The sequence below is a fragment of the Lynx canadensis genome, chromosome D2 (assembly GCF_007474595.2).
Source record: "Lynx canadensis isolate LIC74 chromosome D2, mLynCan4.pri.v2, whole genome shotgun sequence".
Taxonomy (NCBI): domain Eukaryota; kingdom Metazoa; phylum Chordata; class Mammalia; order Carnivora; family Felidae; genus Lynx; species Lynx canadensis.
Genome location: NC_044313.2, coordinates 54,829,312 through 54,851,596, shown reverse-complemented (window position 1 = coordinate 54,851,596; position 22,285 = coordinate 54,829,312). Strand labels below are relative to the sequence as shown.

Sequence of the window (22,285 nt, the reverse complement as noted above, 5' to 3'; positions counted from 1 at the left end):
AGTCATTCATACAAGGTTGCACAGCATGGCAGACATGCAGGAAAGACTAAAATCCAGGACTTCTGGTCTCACCTCCTTCTGCTTCCCTCACATCATCAGACACAGGCAACTGTCAGCCAAGAGATGAGAGGGCAGAAAGTCAGATTTCAGTCCCTTTTGCCCTGCAGACTCTGTTGGGTCTCACCCTTCCAGAGCGACAGGCGGCCTCACACCCCACCCTGGGCTAAACAGGGTGTATGAGGAACCTGGCTCTGTCATTCTGCACTCATGCTGACAGCCTGCCAGGCACTGAGCCAGGCATCAACTTTGAAAGGTTTGATCAGTAGTGGGTTTTTTTTGGCAGCTGGTATATTCTGGGTACCATTCCTGATGCTAGTCTCTACTTCAAGGGGCACGGAGTCTGGGAAAGGAGGACAGACAGACCATCCGCTGGAAAGCCCAACCATATGGGCTACAGTGGGGGTGACTGGGGAGCACTGAGAGGCTCGAGTGACCTGGATCTCGGGTGGGTGATGAGGGCGGCTGCTGGAGGAATCTTCGACAAGTTATTTAACCTCTCTCAACCCCAGTTTCCTCATCTGTAAAATGGGATAGCTGCTACCTAAGAGGACTTCTGTAAGGATCTGATGAGGAAATGCAAATCAAGTGCTTAACACGGCACCTGGCAGAGTGGTAAGCACTCAGTAAATTTCAGCTACCACATCATTCCAGATGGCCCTTCCAACCAGAGCGTAAGCCCCATGAGGGCTGTGGGCCAGGTCTGCTTGTTCACTGCTTGTATCCCCAGTGCTTAGACCGGAGGCTGGCACATAGTGGGTGCTCAGGAAATAGTTGTTTAATGAGTGTGTGGGGAAAGGCCCAGAAGAATTAGGAAGAGGCAGGAGTATTCCACTTGCTCTGGAGCTGACCCCACACCACTCTTCCCCCCTGGGCCCCTCTCCACCCAACCACATCCAGGAAGCCTCAGCACCACTCTACCCTGTGCAGCCAGGGCCCTCCACTCGGCTGCCAGGTTACACATCTGCCTCCTCGTATTGCAGAGCCCCTGCCCCACTGTTTTCCCCAAAGGACAGATGGTTTGGCTGTCCCTCTAGCCACTTCCATTATGTGATGAAGGTCAACCCTAGGACCTGCCTTCCTGCCCTCCTTCTCCCTCACGTCGATGTCAGCTGCTTCTGTGGGAAAATCTACCTTTTCCAGAGAGAGAGAGAGAGAGAGAGAGGGAGAGGGAGAGGGAGAGAGATGATCCTGGGTGCACTGCACCAGGTCATTTTTCCAAACTTGGAGCAGATAGTATCCCATGGATGAAGGTCCTTAAGGAGAAGGGATAGATTTTGGGATGGAGGGTGTTATGCTGGAATCGGGCTCATGATGCAGGACAGGTGTGTGTGTGTGTGTGTGTGTGTGTGTGTGTGTGTGTATGTGTGTAGAAATGTATATACATCTTCCGCTGAGGGTCATTTGTTCCTTTATCCACTCTGTCATTTGGCAACCATGCATAAGTATGTCCTGTGTGCCTGGCCCAGTGCTAAGGGATAATGAGGGGTCGGGACAAACTCCCTGCACTCCACGAAGGACGATCAGCATTGAACAAGTCATTACAAGTGGGCTCACCTTACGACAGTCTCAGGCACTAATAGGAGTCTGCATGGCAGTGGGGCCAGGGGACCCCTAACCTAGTCAGGGGGAGGCTGCTCCTGGAAGCTGAGACGTGAAAGGCTGAGGCCACGAGAAGGATTTTGGAAGGACCCAAGTGAAGGATCTAATATATATATTAGGTTATTAACATCAGCGTTTATAGGTCCACCTCCATCATTTTTTTTTTTTTTTTTTTTGGTATTTGTAGTCTTTTGTTTCAAACATTTATAGTACATGGAACACTCTTCCATGCACTTGCCCTTGAGTTATGTGTGAGGTCAAAGGATAAATTCATGGAAGTGGGAGGAATTAATCAAAGGGCTGATTAGCGTTTTAAATGACTTGATTTGCTCTCTCATCTATGGGAGAGTGGCTCTGGGGTTCTGGCTGTCAAGCAGGGCCACGACCTTCAGAAGTTGGTGGGAAAACCCCTCTCCATTCCTCATCTCCAGACAAGGGTGTCCTGACCACCTGTCTCTTCACAGGACAAGGGTGTCCCCCACCTGAAGACGCGGAGCCAGGTCCTGAGCGATGCTCCTGAGCTGAGCGCCCACGGGCCCCCCCCTTTCCCCATGGAGAAAGGACTCGCTTTCCCCCAGGACTGCCGGGACTTATTGCACAGCCTGAGGATGAAGAGCAAATATGCCCTTTTCCTGGCTTTTGTGGTGGTGGTTTTTGTCTTCATTGAAAAGGAAAATAAAATCATATCAAGGTGAGGGGTGCCAGCACACGTCTTCCTTATCAGGGAGGGGTGGGTGGAGGCTCTATGTCTTACAAAGGCAGCTCTTCAACCAGTCGTCACCAGGCTCCTCCTCTGCCCAGGCAGTGGGTCATGTGCACGTCCTCATCACTGCTCAGGGGTAACACTTGGGCTCTGGATTCAAGCAACTTGGGTTGGAATCCTGATTCCGGCCCTCACTAGCTGTGACAGCTTGGACAAAATCACTTTCTCTGTCTTAAGTTCCTCTTCTGTAAAATATGGGTAACGATGGGGCACCTGGGTGGCTCCGTCCGACTCTTAATTTGGGCTCAGGTCTTGATCTCATGGTTCGTGGGATCGAGCCCCACATTGGGCTCCATGCTGACAGCTCAGAGCTTGGGATTCTCTCTCTGTGTCTCTCTCTGCCTTTCCCCACTTGTTCTCTCTCTCTCTGTCTCTCTCTCACACACACACACACACACACAAAGTAAATAAATATTTTAAAAATATGGCTAACAATGGGGTCTTCCTGGTAAAGATTAAATGAGGAAATGTAAAACATTAACTCAGTGCCTGGTGCGCAGTTGGTTTCTAGTATTTGCTGACCATGGTTATTATTACTAATTTACTTCTTGGCTAGGATAAAGCCTCACATTATCAGCACACCTCCTATACCAGCCTGAAGCCATGGATGAGGGTGAGTCCATGGAAAGGCAGGGTTCTGGTACACATACCTGGTAGGTGGGGCTGCCTACCAGGTGCTGCCTCCCATGTGCAGTTGTTCAGGTTGTGTATTGCTAAACGCCAGGGGTGTGCACTCACCTCAGCTACACTGGGAATGCTGCCGCATGGAGTTGGCAGTGTACCTTTGTGTGCAGTAAGTGCCTCTGCTGGTGAGCCTGCAGATTACAAAGCAGGCTGGTGAGCCTGCAGAGTACAAAGATTTCTTAGACCTGCTCTCCCAGCACAACCCCTGCAAGAAAGCATCAGCCACATGGATAGATTAAGAACTGGACTGTGCAGTTTCTCAGCATGAACTGTTCCAGTTCGTGCCCACGGGATCCTGCTGCAAGCCTCTGCAGCTCTCCACCAGAGAACTTTCTCTCCACCTGTACATCGGCAAGCCAGGAATGCAGGGAGTAAATGCCTCTGGGAGCAGCCCTCAGCCAAGGCCAGCTGGGAGCTTGATACCCCTTAGGCAAGAGAATCCTCAGGTGCGTCCTCCCAGGTGCCCCAGTGGGATTGGTTTGCTCATGGGGACAGCCCGCTCACCCTAGACCGACTTTTTTCTTCCCACCCCTCTTCTCTGCCTCTCTGCCAGTTCTTTTTGTGATCATGTTCTAAATAAACTACTCACACCCAAACCCTTGCCTCACGGTCTGCTTCAGGGGAAACCCAGCTAAGACAGGCTTTGGGTGATCAGCCCTGCAGGCTGCTTAGGGGTGCCCAAGGGATGGAGTTCCCCGTCACTCACTGACTCCGATTTCCCTCTGTCCCCCCAGGGTGTCAGACAGGCTGAAGCAGATCCCACAACCCCTGGCAGACGCCAACAGCACCGACCCAGCCCTCATCTTGGCCGACAATGCGTCCCTTCTGTCCCTGAGCGAGCTCGATTCAGCCTTCACCCAGCTGCAGGGCCGCCTGCGAAACCTCAGTCTGCAGCTGGGTGTAGAGCCAGCAGCGGAGGCCGCCGCCGGGGCCCAGGGCGAGGCGGAGGCCAAGGCCAAGGAGCCACCCCGACCCCGCGAGGCCCGGCCGCGGCGCCACGTGCTCCTCATGGCCACCACCCGCACCGGCTCCTCGTTCGTGGGCGAGTTCTTCAACCAGCAGGGCAACATCTTCTACCTCTTCGAGCCGCTGTGGCACATCGAGCGCACCGTGTCCTTCGAGTCGGGAGGCGCCAACGCCGCAGGCTCGGCGCTCGTCTACCGCGACGTGCTCAAGCAGCTGTTCCTGTGCGACCTGTACGTGCTGGAGCACTTCATCAGCCCCCTGCCGGAGGACCACCTGACCCAGTTCATGTTCCGCCGCGGCTCCAGCCGCTCCCTGTGCGAGGACCCCGTGTGCACGCCCTTCGTCAAGAAGGTCTTCGAGAAGTACCATTGCAAGAACCGCCGCTGCGGGCCCCTCAACGTGACGCTGGCGGCCGAGGCCTGCCGCCGCAAGGAGCACATGGCCCTCAAGGCCGTGCGCATCCGGCAGCTGGAGTTCCTGCAGCCGCTGGCCGAGGACCCCCGGCTGGACCTGCGCGTCATCCAGCTGGTGCGCGACCCGCGCGCCGTGCTGGCCTCCCGCATGGTGGCCTTTGCCGGCAAGTACGAGGGCTGGAAGAAGTGGCTGGCCGAGGGGCAGGCGCGGCTGGGGGAGGAGGAGGTGCAGCGGCTGAGGGGCAACTGCGAGAGCATCCGGCTGTCGGCCGAGCTGGGCCTCCGGCAGCCGGCCTGGCTGCGCGGCCGCTACATGCTGGTGCGCTACGAGGACGTGGCGCGCTGGCCGCTGCAGAAGGCGCGCGAGATGTACAGCTTCGCCGGCATCCCCCTGACGGCGCAGGTGGAGGACTGGATCCGGAGGAACACGCAGGCGGCCCAGGACGGCAGCGGCATCTACTCCACGCAGAAGAACTCCTCGGAGCAGTTCGAGAAGTGGCGCTTCAGCATGCCCTTCAAGCTGGCGCAGGTGGTGCAGGCCGCCTGCGCCCCGGCCATGCACCTGTTCGGCTACCGGCTGGCGCGGGACGCCGCCTCCCTCACCAACCGCTCCGTCAGCCTGCTGGAGGAGCGCGGAACCTTCTGGGTCACGTAGGGGGGCCCGCGGCCGCGCGCGCCCCTCCTTGTGAAAGGCCCGCCCTGCCTTCCTCGCACCACCCCCTAGCGCCCCGCGGGCGGTGACACGGTGGCTCTCGCCGAGGGCGGGCCGGCGGCGGCCACGCGCGGGGCAGGCCGCCCTTCTGTAGAAGTAGGCCCCCCGCCAGCTAGCTCCCCCACTGCAGCCTTGGGCCCGGGGTCTCTCACCGAGAACAGGACAGTGCCCGTCCGTGAGGGCCGCCAGACCCAGACCTGAGGGGCTGCGGTCTCCTGAGCAGACTCCCCGCAGGCCTGGAACTTTTGACAAGCCTTTTTTTCTCTGTCACTGTCTCTGTCTCTGTCTCTGTCTCTCTCTCTCACACACACAGACACACACACACACACACACACAAGCATACACCCAAAACTACATAAATGCCTGTAGACCCCGTGGGCCAGAGTCCAGATGTTTAACCCGAAGGGGCTTTGGGCACCCACCAGCCGCAGTCAGACCTCCTGCTGTACTCACTGTTCACATGTCAGTCTCTGGATTTCTACACAATCCAGTGTGGAATCTGCATGGGTCTGAGGGGAGGGGCTGGAACAGCCCAGAATGTCAGAGGATGACAGCTAGGGCTTATCAACGAAGAATGATTCAGTATTTTCATGAATGGAATCGCTGTGCGGGTCACTGACATCAGCCCTGCGTAGAACTACAAAGCACACATATGCGTGTAAAAGACAGGTACCTACATATACCAGACACGGACACAGAAACATCATAGAAACACAAGTCCACACACCTACGCACATACCCACCACAGGCTTCCCTGTTGCTTTATGCCCACGGAATTGAACTATCACACACCTAAAGAGCAGCCTTTAATTACGTTTTTAGAATTATTTAGGGACATGGAAGGAAACACAGTCATGGGCCATGACCCTGTTCTGACCGGGTTTAGGACTGAGCGGTGGATACGGAACCTCCGAGTCTGCGGCCCCTGCCCGCCTTAGATTCTCCTGGCTACCTCCTCTGGCCCATTCACATCCTCTCTGCTGGCAGGCAGGATGTTTTGAAATGATGTGGCCAGTCCTCACATGACTGCAGCCCAAAGGCCCCGTCCCAGCTCCACTGGCTCCCTGAGAGCGAGTCCATATTTGAAGGCTGCCTCAGGCCTGACTGGAGGCAAAAGGCAGCTGAGGAGTCCTGCCATTTCCAGCCAGGCCTCGTGTGGGGCAGGGCCCAGAAGAGTGCAGAGTGCCCTTGGGGGAGAAGTCACATCAGGATACCCCTCCCCCGAGAAGACAGGGGACAGAGGTCAACCTCATGGTTGGTCACCATGGTTACATGTTCGTATCTGTAATTCCTCCTTTTAGGGCCCTGGGAAAAGTGTTGCTCAACTTGGGGTAGGCTGGGTATTTTATCTGGGTGTTTTTTTTTTTTTTTTTAAAGTTATTTATAGTTTGGTATCTTGTTTTGTGGCTATGTTTTTTATTTTGTTTCTACAGAAGTGCTGCGTGACAGCAATCTGGGCTTTAGGGGGCTGGGAGGACCAGCAGGGAGCACTCTGGCTCTTGCTGGAGGGAGAGGAGGAGGAGGAAGAGCCTTTTCCCAGAAGGACCAGAGCCTGGGCGGCCACATGGCAACCCACAGTGCCCCACGGGCGTTTCTGTTTGAACCCCATGTGGAACGAATCTCAGAAACCACCAGTGTTCTTTGCTGTGTGTCCAGAAGCAACATAAATTAGCCCTCATCCTCTCCCTGAGACGAGGCCAGATTTGAACATCTCTTTCAGGTCCAAATGCATTTCCTGGGGGGGCAGGGCCTATGGCCAAGCAGCAGATGCCCCCACAGTGGAGGTCCTTTTCTACCCCCAGCCCAAACTGGGGAGCAGAGCTCAGTCCACCCCAGAACTCGAAGAGCTGCCCCAGTTCACTAGGGCTGTTTCTGATTTCCTGGACAACTTCTATGTCAGATCTATCCTGTTGTCAAACCCAGAGGGCTGAGTTTTGGATTGAGTAATATGGACACGAGGGAAAGAGAGGATCTGAGTCCAGCTGGTGCTGCCGTGGGGAAGGGAGGAGTGTGTCCGCCCAGCAGCTAGAAGCTGCTGTTTGAGACAGTGAGGACTGTAACCATTTTGTGGGGTCTCTCACAATCACCACATTTGAGCTGCGGGGTCTCCATGAACTTCAAGTCGTTCAAGGAGGCCTCCAGTCTAGGCTCTCCAGTCCCGAAATAAGTTGTGCAGGGAGCTGGCTCTGATTTGGGGTCCAAAGGGACTCCAGCTCTGAAAACTTGACCCTGGGGCAGAGAGAGACCAGGATGTTTCTGGAAGCCCGGAAGCACTAGCTGTTTTTCCCCTCCCCACACTGTTCCCCACACGGTTCCCCACCTGTGGTTGGTGGGGGCTGGGGCAGGGACGGAGGCAGGTACCTCCATTTGGGGCTCTTGGGGCCCTCCTGGTGTGGACAGCAAACTTCTTCCTTCCTTCCTATGCCTCTGCGGCCAAGGTCTCCACCCCTGAGCTCTGAGGACTGTGCGGAGAATGGACCTTTGGGACTTCTCAGGACATTGACAATTTGTACACTGCAAGTTGACTTAATTTATTTATTTTGTGACAAAGAAGAGACATAAAATACCTTATTTTTTGCAGGGACGCAAAGCTGTACCCAAATCAAGAAAGACAAAATGATACTAGAAACCGTTGACTCACTCCATACACACAAGGACACTCGAAGACGATTCAGAGCACAAGACTAAAACCAAGGGCACGGAGTTGTGCTGGCCCCAGGGTGTTGTTTAGGGAGGTACCTTGGTTTCTTCTTGTTGATTTGAAGATGCGGCATTTAAGGCCCTTTCTGCTGTATTACCTTTGCCCTGGTGTCTGAAACAGGGCACAACTCAAGCGAGTGTTGCCTTGGGACTCGGCGATGCTCCCGGGAACCCTCGGGGTTTGGGGAAGGACGGGGTGGGGGCGACTACTGACTTTATTCTATGGGGGGCCTGGTTGGAGTTACGCACTTGTGGTTTTCAGCAGGCAGCTGGGCTGAGGAAGGTGGTCCAGCTGGGCCAGTGCCTCCTTTTCCAGTGAGGCCAGTCCGGGCTTCTCTACTCTTACTTCTCCATCAGGAGCCTCTCCCCTGTATGGCGTCCACCTGCCCGCAGACAGAGGGAGCAGCTGAGGCCTCACCTCTGGGGCTGCCGGCTTCCCCGGAACAAGAGGCCCATTCAGCAATGAGTGTTTACTCATTTTCTTTTTCTTGATGAAGACCTCTTTAGCCCGGCCTATATAAATAGTTCAGAACATTCCAGGCCTTGGTGAGACAGGGTAGTGTCTAACACCCACAGGCTGTCACCACTGCTGCCTATTCCTGGCTTCTCCTCTGGCCTTGTTTGTAAACCTCGGAGAGGATGAGGGCACCAGGTTGGGGGCAGGGGTCTTTGGGACCAGTCGGTGGGGAGCAGGGTTCCTGAGTCCCCACAGAGAGGAAAGAAAGCAGATTCACAACTCTGTGGCACACCCCCACCTCCCGCAGTGGGTTATCACCAAGTTATTACTGAGATTGAGAGACATGAACAAATTCTAGCCTTTGGTCCCTTTATGTGATACACACACTTGAAAATAAATAAATAAACGAATAGGAAAAAAAAAAAGTTTACTGAAGAGTTTACTCCCCATCTGCCAGTATGCTCAGCCTGGAAGCTACTGCCAAAGGCCAGTCTAATGGGGCAGCTGCCGACCGGACCCCTGAGAGCAGAGGGCCCACCCAACCCATTCCAGTGACATCTTTCCCCACCACCTCTGTCCTGTCCTTTGCCCTGTCTGATGATGAGTGAGATGCAACAGGAGGTCAGGGGATCCCTGTCCCAGAAGATGGGGGCCTGGTCTAAAGATGGGAGCATCAGGTGGTCTGGTCCTGACCCGGAAGGCCTCTTCCAGCCCTGGTGGTCCTCTCGCACATTAGGGCCTATTTTAATTGCCTGTAGGGCCTGGATTATGGAGGACAGGAGCAGAAGACCAGACGGCTGCATCTCTGAGGCCATCCCTCGCTCCCAATCCCATGGCTGAGAACAAAGGCAGGTCCTGGGGGGATGGATTCCTGGGTTGGGGAGAGGTGAGGGTGGGGAAGCATGTCTGCAGAAACCAAGTAGGCCTTGCTGATCTGTACTAAGTGAAAGGAGCACCCGCTGAAATCCAGGGGTCCCAGGTTGGTGGTGGGTTTGCTAGTGAAAATTCCCAGGACGTGGTCCAGCTGGACAAGAGGCAGAAGGCCCAGGGCTTCCCGAATGCAACCGTATCGCCTCTCGGCTGCCCACAGTTTCAGGAATACTGGAAGCTGCTCTTTACCTCAAAAGGACAAAGCAGAATTGGCAAATTCAGATGTCTTACGAGCTTTGAGATCCTTTGGTCTCCGTGTCCTCTGTCATTCCATGACTATATTCCTGGGGGACGAATTGGTTGTATGTGTTTCCACGGATATGAATGCAGTGCCAGCCCCATGGACCCAGCTCATACTGTAGACCAGGTATTTCATTTGGGAAAAATACCCTGCTTCCTCTACCATTGGGCTTGAACTGGGCACCCCTGGAGTCTCCATCTCGTCTGTATGTGTCAGGCCAAGTTCGCCTGGCTCCCCTGCTCCCTCCTGGATCCTGCAAACTCTGTCTTTTTTGCCAAGACCTCGACCCTGTGTCCTGTTTCATGGCCACATGGTACGGGACACTCCCTTTGTGGCCATGTGTGGCCAAGGTGTGTACATAATGGTGTGTACGTTGCTCCCGCCCCCTTGCCATCGGTGTCCCAGATGTCCTTGCCGTGGTTACAATCTGCCGTCTCCTGGAAACGCAGGGGCTGCCCTTCAGAGAGCTGGCGGCCACCGCCGGTCAGGGTCTGCTTTGCGGAACAGAATGTGAACCCATCACTTGATGGCTTACTTGACTTATTTAATTAAAAACGAAAACATGCAATGAGCAAAATCTGAAGTGTGTCTCCGCCTTTCTTTTGCATTTGTTCTCAGCAGCAATCAAAAATTAACAAGAAAAAATTAGCGGCAGTAGGAAAAGGGGTGACTTCTCACATGAAGCAGGGTAGAGGTAAGCCCCCCAAGAGTGACAGACAGAGGGAAGCCTGGCGAAGCGCAGGGGGCGGTTGATGATGGTCGTTTATGTTACCAGGATGGCAGAGCCGGTGAGGACTGCTCGGAGCCGGCTGCAAGGGTGAGGTCCGAGTCATGAATACCCAGGAATTACAGGGCAGAGACAGGAGCATTGGCTAGAGGCCAGGGGACCTGGGGACAGGTCCCAGATTTGCCACTTCTGGCCCCATGACCTTGGACAGGTCACTTTCCTTATCTGAGCCCTAGTTTCCTTGAGAATGGGGAGTGTAATCAGTGGTTTACAGCAACTGTTCCAAAATTCAGCTGAAAGAGTAGACAGTGCCCTTTCACCCAGAGCACCTGCATGTTGACCCGCTTCACATGTTGAAATGGCACCTAAGATTCCCTTGACCTTCACAAGGTCTCAAAACCCACACGAGGACATTGCTAAAGACCCTTTCAGCTAAGAAATGTAATGAAGTCCTTTGAAATTGTTATTCCATTGCTCCATCAGTCGTGATAACTTCGGTGCGAATTAGACTTTGGCCCTTGTGTCTTCTAACGGCCACCTGGTAGGCATTTCCCCAAGGAGAAGGGAGAAGGTTCATTTTGGAGCCCAGGAAGACAGAGCTGGTAAAGCTGTGTGGGTTTGGGGGGGACAGGAGCAACCATGAAGAAGCAGAGAAGGGCTGACCATTGGTGAGCAAAGAGGAGGGGAATGAGGGGGGTCACAACAGAATGAGGCATAATATGAAGGAACGGGACCCTTTCCCCCAAACTCAGACATGTACCTCTACCATTTCACCCAGGCCAGGCCTTGGCGGAGGGGAAACCTCAAACCATTTTCCTCCCAATCCTTAAAATACAGGCCTGTACCATGACATTCCAACCTCAGTATCTCCGCCCACCCCCCCAACCCCAGCCAGGTGCCATTGCTGTCTCCAGTCTTCTGGGCACTGGGTATATTTAGTTTAATTTCTGGGCTATGTTTCCTACCACAAATGACCTCCTGGAGAAACAAATTGCCATAATCATAGAGCAGAGAAGCCTGGAGACCTCTCCACCCACTCACCCCCTGAGTCACCAGTCAGGCTTGGAACCATCTTTCCTCTCCACTCTCAGACCCTTTTTGAGCTCCCGAATCTTCCTCCACTACGTCCCAACTTACCCAACCCTGGGAAGGAGCCAAATACCCAGGGAGTCTCTGAGGGAGTGACAGTCAGCTGGATCCATCCGGGAAGCAGTGGGATCACCAGCAGGGACCCGTGTCATCTGCCTACAGCAGGCCCAGCACTGGAGTCTGCATCCGTGTGTCCCCAAGTATGTTTGGAGGAACTGTGATCACCTAGAGGCTCTTAGGAAGTTACAGTGCCCATTAACATAGTAAAGGCTCTGAGAAGTCCTGCTTTCCTTTGCCCCAGCTTACCAGACTTCACTCAGAACAATTTTTATGGGTGGAATTCTTTCATCATGGAAACTTTTTTTTTTTACCAAACAACATTTTCAAGACTCTGGCATTCTACAGAACACTTTGTAGCCATTGGAAACCTGCAAATGTGTGCATATAGGACTAAAAGCCATGATAAGCAGATGAGAAGGTCGTGGGTGAAGAGGGTGGGAAGAAAACGTTCAGGAACAAGCTTCAGGGCCCCAGCCCACCTTCGGCACCATTCTCACGGAGCTGCAGGGCGGAAGCAAAAGAGTTGGTCTGTGGAGATCATAGCAGCCTCCAGGGCACTGTGGGTCAAAGTTCACGCCCTAAGGCATCTACGCTACTGTTGTAAAACCTCCTGGTCACCTGAAACCCTTAGCCCTTGGCTTCCTTAACTCAGCCCACACCTGCAGGGCCTCTGCAGCATTACCCAAAAGGTGTGGTGACCCCCACAGAGAGTGGGGACCCTGCGGGAGCAGGCCACGCATAAACACCACAGGACACTCTTGATCTGAGCTTGGAGGTAAGTCTTAAAGGAGCCGTTTCTGAAACAGCTGGACAAAGGTTACCAACAGTAAACAGGTTCCCTGGAGATGTAATCCTCTAGTAGCTAGTAAACCCCTCGCTAAACGCTGCTGCGCAGTTTATTGGAAGAACAAGCAAGTAGTAAAGGCCCAGCAGGAGAGGCTTGCCCAGGAAAATCAGGCCGTGAGAAAGAAGGGAGGAAGGAAGGGGCGTGGGGAGAGTGACAGCAAGGAGGGCACATCCTCATGAGGTGCAGGGGGGGAAGACAGCCAAGTTGCTAAAGAGAACACCCATGAGGATAACCACGGCCACGGCGTCCAAGAACTCAGGGGGCGTGCAGGCTCAGGCCAGGCCTGGTGCACGCATCGCCTTGCACACTGCTGACCACGGACCGAATCTACCCTGCGGACAAGTGGCCCATGCAGTGTCTGGTTTTGTTTTTAACAATTGACATTAGAAGCCAACACTTAAAAAGTAAGGGGTTTTATTTAAAAACAAAAAACAAAAACAAACGAAAAACCCCCACCAGATTTCTTTTTTTTTTTTTTTAAATTTTTTTTTTCAACGTTTTTTATTTATTTTTGGGACAGAGAGAGACAGAGCATGAACGGGGGAGGGGCAGAGAGAGAGGGAGACACAGAATCGGAAACAGGCTCCAGGCTCTGAGCCATCAGCCCAGAGCCCAACGCGGGGCCCGAACCCACGGACCGCGAGATCGTGACCTGGCTGAAGTCGGACGCTCAACCGACTGTGCCACCCAGGCGCCCCCAGATTTCTAGCTTCTCTTGAAAATCAGGTGTCCTGGTTTGAGTAACGCCTGGAGTTGATGTTGAGACAAGCGTTAGAGACCTGCTGACAGCCGGCAGGGGAGGAGGAGAGCGAGACAGCCAGTGAAGGGCGCACTGTTAGGCCAGCTACTCCCCTGGGCTATTGGAGCAGAAACCCTCTGGGAAACGGTTTAAAGCAGGTGCCTAATTCCACCAGAGGGGGGAGGGTAAGGGAGCCTGAACTGTTCCTATACCAATGCTTGTCAGTCTTTGGCTGAAGGCTGCTTTGGGGAAGTATTCATTCCCCAGCACAGCCCTGCTGGCGGAAGAGCATTCCAGAATTCTGGAACATGCCTGTCAGGCCTAGAGATGCAGGCAGTTGGAGGTCTCCAGAGCATAGTGTAAGTATGCAGAGCGAGGTGTGTGGGGGTGGGGAGGGATCTGACAGCACCTGCTCCAGGGTGATGTGGGGCCCTCACTCCCACAGGGACACAGGGCTACAGCTGGGGGAAGGCAGGCACCCCTCCAAGGAGAGAAGAGCCAGGGCCCACGCCCCGCCCCCCGCCCCCGGTCTCTCCAACGCCAAGGCAGCATTTAGCACAGCACGTGCTCTATTTTACCTCCAACTGGGACATCTCTGTGTATCCATGTCTGTCCAAAGTGAGAAAGCAGCAGGCCAACAGGGCCACTGCTGTGACTCCATTCATTATAATTGCTCCCCGGGACCCATAGGCCTTTGCGTTTTCAACCTCCAGCTTGAAGTCCCGGTTGCATGCTGGGGTCTGAGCTGCATTTCCCAGCAATGCCTGCCCCGGGCTCCTTAACACTCCTTACACCTGAGGAATAAGCCGGTTATTCTGGAAACCACGGGCTTGGCCTCTGTCTGCCTGGTCAGAACCCTGAAATCAACCACCCGATGGCCTTCTCTCTCTGCACCCACCTGGATTTCTCCTGTCCACCCGGCCCGGGAGCAGCTGCTCCCCACCTGAACAGGGGCCAGACTAAGCAGTGAGGAAGAAGACAGGTGGTTCTGCCCACCTAGAGGGCGGATGGGGCCACCCGTGTCCAGTCCACACCAGAGCTGCCCTCCCCGGCAAGGTTTCAACTTTTTTTGTCTCAGATGTGCACGGTGGGCGATGCTCACCTGTGGGGTACACGGGTCCCCTGGGGCGTGCTCTCGCAATGATCAGCGTGGCAATCCCCAGTGCCTGGGTTCAAATGCCACCCCGTTCTCTCTCACCCAGGAAAGCTCAACAGAGTGACTAACCCAGGAGGCAGCACGTGCAAGGGCCCGGAGGACAAAGAGGATTTGGAGTGTTTGTGGCCCAAGAGACAGCTTGCTTCTGATGAGACAGGCAGCTGAGGAGAAGAGCAGGGCCTGAATGCGCAGGAGCCTCTAGGCCAACAGTAAGAAGGGACTGGACTTGATCCTTCAAGCTAGGGAACCACTGAAAGCCAGAGTGAAGCAGAGGGGCTGGCTGTGATCACTGTATCCCATTTTACAGATGAGAAGAGGGAGGCCCAGACAGCTGACATTACCGGCAGTGTCAGGATGTGTGTGAATCCATGCCTTCACCCTCACAAACCCTTCTGTCCCATCCTTTGCCTCAAGTCTCCTGCTTCTATCCATTGAGACCCCACAGGCCACGTAAATGCCAGGGACACACAAGCACAGAACCAAAGACTTCCCCTTGGGGTCACACAGAACAAGCCCGACCCCTCTTCTAAGTGCCCACTTTTCCAAGTCTGCCCCCTGAGTCTGCTCTCCAGTCTTGAATAGCAGCGTTGTGTCCTGCCTGTGTGACCTTGGACCAGTGCGTTGCCCTCTCTGGGCCTTAGGTTGCTCACATGTAAAATGGGGACAATATCAACATGAGAGACAGGGATGCATGTCATGTGCCTGGTTCATGACGAGCACTGAACAAACAGCTACTGCGTTTACTTGAGGCCATTCACCCCATGCCCGCCCTCTGCTGAGTGCCTCAGTTAGTCAGTGAATAGACCGATGTTATGAAGGCTGGAAGGGAGCCCTAAGTAGAGATTATCATTTGTCCTCAGGACAAATACTGAAAACCAGAGCTGAGCTTCAGAGACCGACCCCGAGATGCCCCATGGAGCACCTCTCAGAGTTTGGGTAAGTGAACAGGGGTGGGTCCTGTTTCCTCTTGTAAGTTTTCACGAATTCCCCTTCTGCGCCTTAACATTCTCTTTTCCCTGCTCGGTGGTGACTTCTTCAAGCAGCGTCCCTTCCAGGAGAACATGGCCTCAGCCTTCCGTCTGGGTGAGTGGAGAGACTGAGGCTAGGGAACCAAGAAGATCTGGGCTTCAGTCAATGCCTTCAGAACAGTGCCCGGTGGGTGCTGCTCCCCACTGCCCCGGCCCCAAACAGAGGCGTGCTCACCCTCGGCTTGGAGCCCACTGCTCCTGACACGTGTCCCGCCTGGCTGGGGAGCAGAGGAACAGTTGGGAAGACGTGTGTCAAGCCTGGCCCATGGAAGCAGAGTCCAAGGAACCCATTACAGGGCAGCGCTCCCGATAGCTTACTTATAGATGTCAGTGTGCCGCCCGCTTCCTGTCCTTCACGGGTGATGAAGCCTCAGCGAAAGGCTTCATTCAGCATCGGCTCCCACTGGGCCTGACCCTGCGCAAGTGACTGCGGAAAGAATGAATGAATGGTGATGAAGTTTAAGAAGCACTTAGAATAAACGCCTCCATTTTTTTTTTTTATTGTGGCAAAATACACATGACATCAAACTTACTATTAGTGGCACTTAGTACATGCCTAAGGTACAGCCATCACCACTCTTTCACTCCAGAACGTTTTCATCACCCCAGAAGGAAGCCCCATATTCCCTGGTAACCACAGATCTGCTTTCTGTCCCTATGGATTTGCCTGCTCTGGGCATGTCATGTAAATGAAACCACATAGTATGAGGCCTTCGGTATCTGGCTTCTTTCACTGAGCATCATGTTTCCAAGGTTCATCCAAGCAGGATGCGTGAGGACTGCCTTCCTTTTTAAGGCTGAAGAATAGTCCGCTGTGTGGATGGACCCGTTTTGTTTATCCGTCCATCCGTCGATGGCCCCCTCGGGTCGTTTCCAACTTTTGGTAGCACTGCCATTTGATAAACGTTTCCTGCACACCTGCTATGACCCGGGCCCTGTTCTGGGTGTCTGCTCATGATCTCCTTTTGAACCCTCCTAAGTGCTCTCAACTACATGGTAATTATCTCCCCATTTCACCGATAAAGGAACTGAGGCTCGGCAAGGTTTAAGGACCTTGCTGAGATAGAAATAGCGGAGCCCAACAAACGTGGGCTGCGTGCCCGCCGTGTGCCAGACCCCACGTCGAACTGCAGGGTAGAAAATTGAAAGCACAGTCCCCATCCCCACGGGGACAGACGTCCCACGTCCGACTTTTCAGGGCAGATTTGGTGTTACTTACTTTTCTTTTTTTTTTTTTTTTTAATTTTTTATTACTTTGAGAGAGAGAGCAAGCAAGGGAGGGGTAGAGAGACAGGCAGAGAGAGAATCCCAAGCAGGCTCCATCCATGCTGTCAGTGGAGCCTGACGCAGGGCTTGAACTCCCAGACCACGAGATCATGGCTTGAGCTGAAACTAAGACTCAGATGCTTCGCTGACTGAACCACCCAGGCACCCCAGTATGACTTGCTTTCATACTTTCCAATAAAAGAAATTCATTGACAGCTCCAATGAGGCTTTGTAACCATCTGTACCCAAAAATTCCCAGTCAGGGAAAAATAAAACCCACCATCAATACTCCATGTCTGTGTCAGTACCTCCCCCACCCCGCTGCCTATGACTGACGGGAATGTCCAAGTTGAAGTGGCCGGGCCTCGCCGGCTCAAGTGTAACTCACCAGCAACTTTCTGCCATTGACAGCAGTAAGTTACTCGCTCCGTATCTGTACCAACGGCTCCCGAGGGAGCTTTACAGGTCTTCTCAAGAGGTCCAGGACCGCCCCTGCAGGGCACTTTATCTCAGACATAGAAGCAGAGTAACCAGACCCCAGTCCTATGGCTGGCTTAGTGATTTCTCAGCACTGTGCCTGGAGAGCCCCGTGGTCATGTGGCTGTGGGGACAGAGTGGCATCCTGAGGACATAAGCAGGAGAAGGCTCATGCAGGACCCTGCCAAAACTTCTGGTCACTGAACCCCCCTCCCCCCAGGGCAGGACCCAGCAGAGAGGCACAAAGTGGTAGGAGCTGGAGGGCTCAGAGCCCATCCCTGTGTGTCTTTTCTCAGGCTGCGGGAGGTTTAGTGCCTGTCCCAGGAGCTACCGGCAGGGCCCCGGCAGGTACACTTGTGAACTCTGGGAGCATACGCTGAAGTGGAATTTAAGTGAGATTGGGCACTTTTTCCCAAAGAGTCAGAGATGCCACCATCTTTGCAAATATCAGCATCTGTGTAGCCTGGAGGACAAGAGTATAATCTGGAGCCAACCTGCTTGTCCGCAAATCCTGGCTCCGCCATGCTGTGTGACCTCAGGCAAAGCGCTCAACCTGTCTGTGCTGCAGCTTCCTCATCTGTAAAATGGGGAAAGGGATGGTATGTACCTCATGGGGTTACTGTAAGGATTAAGTCAAGTCCTATGGGTAAGGGGCCAGGCACATAGGAAGGCCTCGTAAATGTCACCCTTTATGTTAAGAGCCTGGTCACAGGTGGGAATAAAGAGAATAAAATGGACTTCTGATGAGTTCTCTTCCCAGAAATGACAAGGTTGATTGAGTGTCCGTGAACATTCCAAGCAAGTGAACATTTGTATTATTGTTTCTCACCCAAAAACCTCCCTCGAAGCTCCCCCTCCCCCGCCCCCCCGCAGATACTCACAACTGACTGAGAATCATAACGATGAAGATTTTGGAGCATGTTCTCTCTGCTAGCACTGTGCCCTGTGCCTACTTTGCGGGATCTCACTGGCCACCCCTCCCAACCTGTGAAACGGGCACTCGATTATCACCCGTTTTACTGCTGAATGAATTTAAGGCTCGCAGGAGTGAAGCGACGGCACGTCCAGGTTGCAGACCCGGGTCTTGCTGCCTCTAGAGCCTGACCTCAGAATAGCTGTGCCGCACCGTTGTGGGGACATCTGTGAGTGCAGGGCCGTCAGCCCGCTCGTCCCTCTCTTTGGTGACAGGATGAATAAAGGGACTCATTCATTGGCCCGGTTGTCTAGGGCCTTGGGCAATCCCTGCAGATGTTGTCTGCCTGTGTGAACAGTGCTCATGGGATCCTGACGTGGGCAAGAAAGAGGCAGTGGGACCAGAGTCTCCAGAATTAGGCTTTTCATGCCAGCGGCGTGGAGCTGACACAAGGAAATAGCACGTGCCGGTTTCCTAGATGAAAGGTCACTGTTGCCCTCCAGAAACCAGCCCATAACAAACACAGGAATAAATCTCAAACAGCAGAGCCAAGAAATGTGAACCAAAACAACACTGACCTCTTTCATTGGCAACAATGTTTTTTTATTTTCTTTCTTTCTTTCTTTTTTTTTTTTTTTTTAAGTTTCTTTATTTTGAGAGAGAGAGAAAGCACAAGTCAGGAAGGGACAGGGAGAGACGGAGAGAGAGAATCCCAAGCAGGCTCCACACTGTCAGCACAGAGCCCGACGTTGGGCTCGAACCCCACGAACCCTGAGATCATGATCTAAGCCGAAGTTGGACACTCAAAAGACTGAGCCACCCGAGCACCCCAGCAACAGTGTTTTTTAAAATTTTTTTTTTCAACGTTTATTTATTTTTGGGACAGAGAGAGACAGAGCATGAACGGGGGAGGGGCAGAGAGAGAGGGAGACACAGAATCGGAAACAGGCTCCAGGCTCTGAGCCATCAGCCCAGAGTCCGATGCGGGGCTCGAACTCACGGACCGCGAGATCGTGACGTGGCTGAAGTCGGACTCTTAACCGACTGCGCCACCCAGGCGCCCCGCAACAGTGTTTTTTAAATAGTAAAAACCCAGTGCTGGAGAAGGTGGGGAGAAACCTCCGTTCATCCTATGGGAGACTGTAGGAGGAAAGTTTGGAGATATGTATCAAACACCTTAACCTTTTTTCTTACACTTTCATCCAGCAGATTCAGTACAGGAGTTTATCTTAAGGCAATAACTATGGCTGAATGCTAAGATTTAATGTTGTTGGACATTAAGCATTGCTTACAATGGTGAAAACCCGGAAAACCACTTAAGTGTTGAATAAGAGAGAATTGGTCAAATAAACTGTGGTTGCACATAAAATGGGATTCTCTGCAGCCACTAAAATGAGCATGCAGAAGATTTTTTTTTTCATGACAAAGATGTTTAGGAAAATTACATGACAAAAGTAATCTGTAAAACAGCAAGTACCAACCATATGACTCGACTTAACAGAAAATATTCTCTATAACGTGAACACGTTTGCACAGAGAAATGATTGGAAACACATAAACCAAACTGTGGACAGTAAATTACTTATCTGAGTTTTCACCAATTACTTTAACAAGCATGTATTCCTCACATCTGTCACTTGACCTTTAAGAGTGTGGCCTCTGGGGGCGCCTGGGTGGCTCTCGGTTGGTTAAACGTTGGACTTGAGCTGACTACACGGAGCCTGCTTAGGACTCTCTCTCTCTGCCCCCCCCCCCCCCCGGTCTCTCTCTCTCTCTCAAAAAAAAAAAAAAAAAAGCTGTCTCTCACTGTCTCAAAAGTAAATAAAACGTTAAAAAAATTTTTTAAAAAGGGGCTCCTGGGTGGCTCAGTCAGTTAAGCGGTGACTTCAGCTCAGGTCATGATCTCTCGGTCCGGGAGTTCGAGCCCCGCGTCGGGCTCTGTGCTGACAGCTCAGAGCCTGGAGCCCGTTTCAGATTCTGTGTCTCCCTCTCTCTGACCCTCCCCTGCTCATGCTCTGTCTCTCCCTGTCTCAAAAATAAATAAAATGTTAAAAAAAAATTAAAAAAAAAAAAAAAAAAGGCTGTAGCCTCTGGAATCAGGCTGCCCAAGCTCAAATCCCATTTCTGTCTCTGGTTCATGGACACATCTCTGGATTTCTACATTCAAGTACACATGGGGATAATAATAATAACGCCAAAGCACCTGATCAGGGGATGTTGGGAAGCTCTAAATGACATGGTAGTACAATTCTTCACGTGATTTATCATTACCATTACTGTGATTACCATGACTAAATACTGTTATGATTATTTTTTAATTTTTTTGTTTGTTTTTAATTTTAATTGTAATTTTTTTTAACTTTATTGAGGGAGAGGGTGAGTAGGGGAGGGGCAGAGAGAGAGAGGGTGAGAGAGACCCCCGAGTTGACTCCACCCTGTCAGCACAGAGTCTGTCGCGGGGCTCAAACCCATGAACCATGAGATCATGACCTGAGCGGAAACCAAGAGTTGGACGCTTACTGACTGAGCCACCCAGGCGCCCCTGTTCTGATTATTCGTATAACTTTTGCCATTAGGAAGGAGCAAAGCCTGAGTGTTTGCCCGCTTCCTCTGCCCCCTACCAGGTCCACCCTGCCCCCTGTGGCCGGCACTTGTTTTGTGACCTGCAGCGAAGCCTTCGGCTCGCCCTTGCCAGGACTCCGGTGTTCCGTCTGCCTTGCCCCCGGCCACAGAGAGGGCTTGGAAGAAACAGCCCAGCAAACATCGGTCTGCTGGTCTCAGAGTGAGACGCGGAAGTTTACAAAAATGGGTAAGCAAATGTTTGATTTGGGAGGAGAGAAGGAGCAAGAAAGGAGAGTTTTCAGTAAGGCCCAGGAAGAGACTGTCATTGGTCGCTGGAGCCTCCGTGTTTGCCCCACTTGTTTCTTCACTTCATCCCGACCACAGCATTTGCTGTGAAGCATCTGGCTCCAATATGGGGCTGATTTTAATAAATCCAAGACATCTCCCTTAGCCCAGCAGACTTGGAAGAAGCCACGGACAAACTCCACGGTGTTGCCAGCAGGAGCCCTGAAAGGCAGAGATGGATAAGAATGGGGAGGGTAGTTAATAACCTAGTGAGGACCAGAGCGCATCTGGGGTGGGGGGGAGGGGAGGCATGTACATGTGACTGATGTATTTAGAAATCAAGAGGGATGGGCCAGAGAGAGACATGCCCATTGGAGCTGACAGCAGCCTCTGGCAAGCATCCACCTGCCCTTGGTTTCTATCCTCTTCTGTGGCCCCTCATGAGGCAGGAGCTGGCTCATATGGGTCCCAGATTTCTCCAGATGGAGAGAAGAATAGGATCATGGGACATGTTGTAGTTGTTTACACACACACACACACCTCTCCTTCCAGACAGGGTAGACAAAAGGGTTATGGGGTTTTCCATCCGGACTCTATCCTCCAGTTCATTTAACCCGGAAGGATGCTGCAGTGTTCAGGTTTAATCTGGAAGGACACGGGTGTTAATTGTGTTGACCCAAGACAAAGCAGATTACCCGTTGTTGGAGACAGCATCCGGGAGGGTGAACAGAAGCATTAGGTTGAAAATGAGAGAAAGTGCATTAAAAAAAAGCTGTGATTCCTAGAAATTCCCACTCCACCCACTTCCCACAACTATTCTATTACTCCAAAATGAGAAATTAATTCCTCCAGGATTAGGATTGTGAAGAATGGGCCAAGACCCAAGGAAAAGGCCTTATGTTTGCAGGGCATCAACTTGGCTTAGATGGAGCTCACAAAGCAGTGGCGAGGCGAGACTGTGCCTGACTTCTGTGCCCATCAGTAAAGTCTCAAAATACAGTTGGTCAAGGATGCAGAGCAGGTTTGGGGGCTGGCCTCTTCTGATATTGCTGTTAGTAATAGGACAGATTGTGAAGGGATATTAATTGTGACAATATTTGCCTTGTTCTCCCTTCTGTATGTAGATGTGCAAAGAATGGGCAAGGTCATGTTCCCTTCCCAGACAGGAAGTAGAGACCAGATACCTTCAACCCGAACTCTGGGTCTCAGCAGGGAAGAGATAAGCCACCATTGATGAAGCCACTAAACTCAACAATCACCTTTTTACTACTTAGGTAACAACAAAAATAGAGCTCCCTAAGTTAACCCAGTGGTTTTCAACTCTGGGCACACATTAAAATCACCCACTGGTTCTCAAACTTTCATATGCATTAGAATCTCCTGGACAGCTTGCTAAAAAACACGGCTTTCTGGACCTAACCCGAGTTTCTGACTCAGTGGGTCAGGGCGTGTCAACTAAAAAAAAAAAAAAAAAGCGAACCTCAGAACAGGTTAGTAAATGCTTTATTGGCTGTCTGAGGTTATGCATGCTTGCAAACAATCCTCCAAAAATGCAATTGCGCATCACAGAGTATAATGTGTTCAGTTGTAAAAATTAAGATTTACTGATTT

The 22,285-nt window shown here is 52.4% G+C and overlaps 1 protein-coding gene across 1 annotated transcript; it reads left to right on the top strand.

The window, feature by feature from the left end:
* The first annotated feature begins 301 nt into the window (after positions 1 to 301).
* CHST3 (carbohydrate sulfotransferase 3) lies at positions 302 to 10,108 on the top strand. Its single transcript, XM_030334240.2, has 2 exons — positions 302 to 2,350; positions 3,841 to 10,108. Exons 1-2 carry the CDS (start codon positions 2,211 to 2,213, stop codon positions 5,138 to 5,140), a joined length of 1,440 nt encoding a protein of 479 aa, XP_030190100.1. The 5' UTR covers positions 302 to 2,210; the 3' UTR covers positions 5,141 to 10,108.
* Positions 10,109 to 22,285: the final 12,177 nt, after the last annotated feature.

Bases quoted from the DNA above. Each gene is read 5' to 3' on its own strand.
- CHST3 (XM_030334240.2), top strand. From the start codon at position 2,211: ATGGAGAAAGGACTCGCTTTCCCCCAGGACTGCCGGGACTTATTGCAC. The intron at 2,351-3,840 runs GTGAGGGGTGCC...CTGTCCCCCCAG, and splicing joins GAAAATAAAATCATATCAAG to GGTGTCAGACAGGCTGAAGC.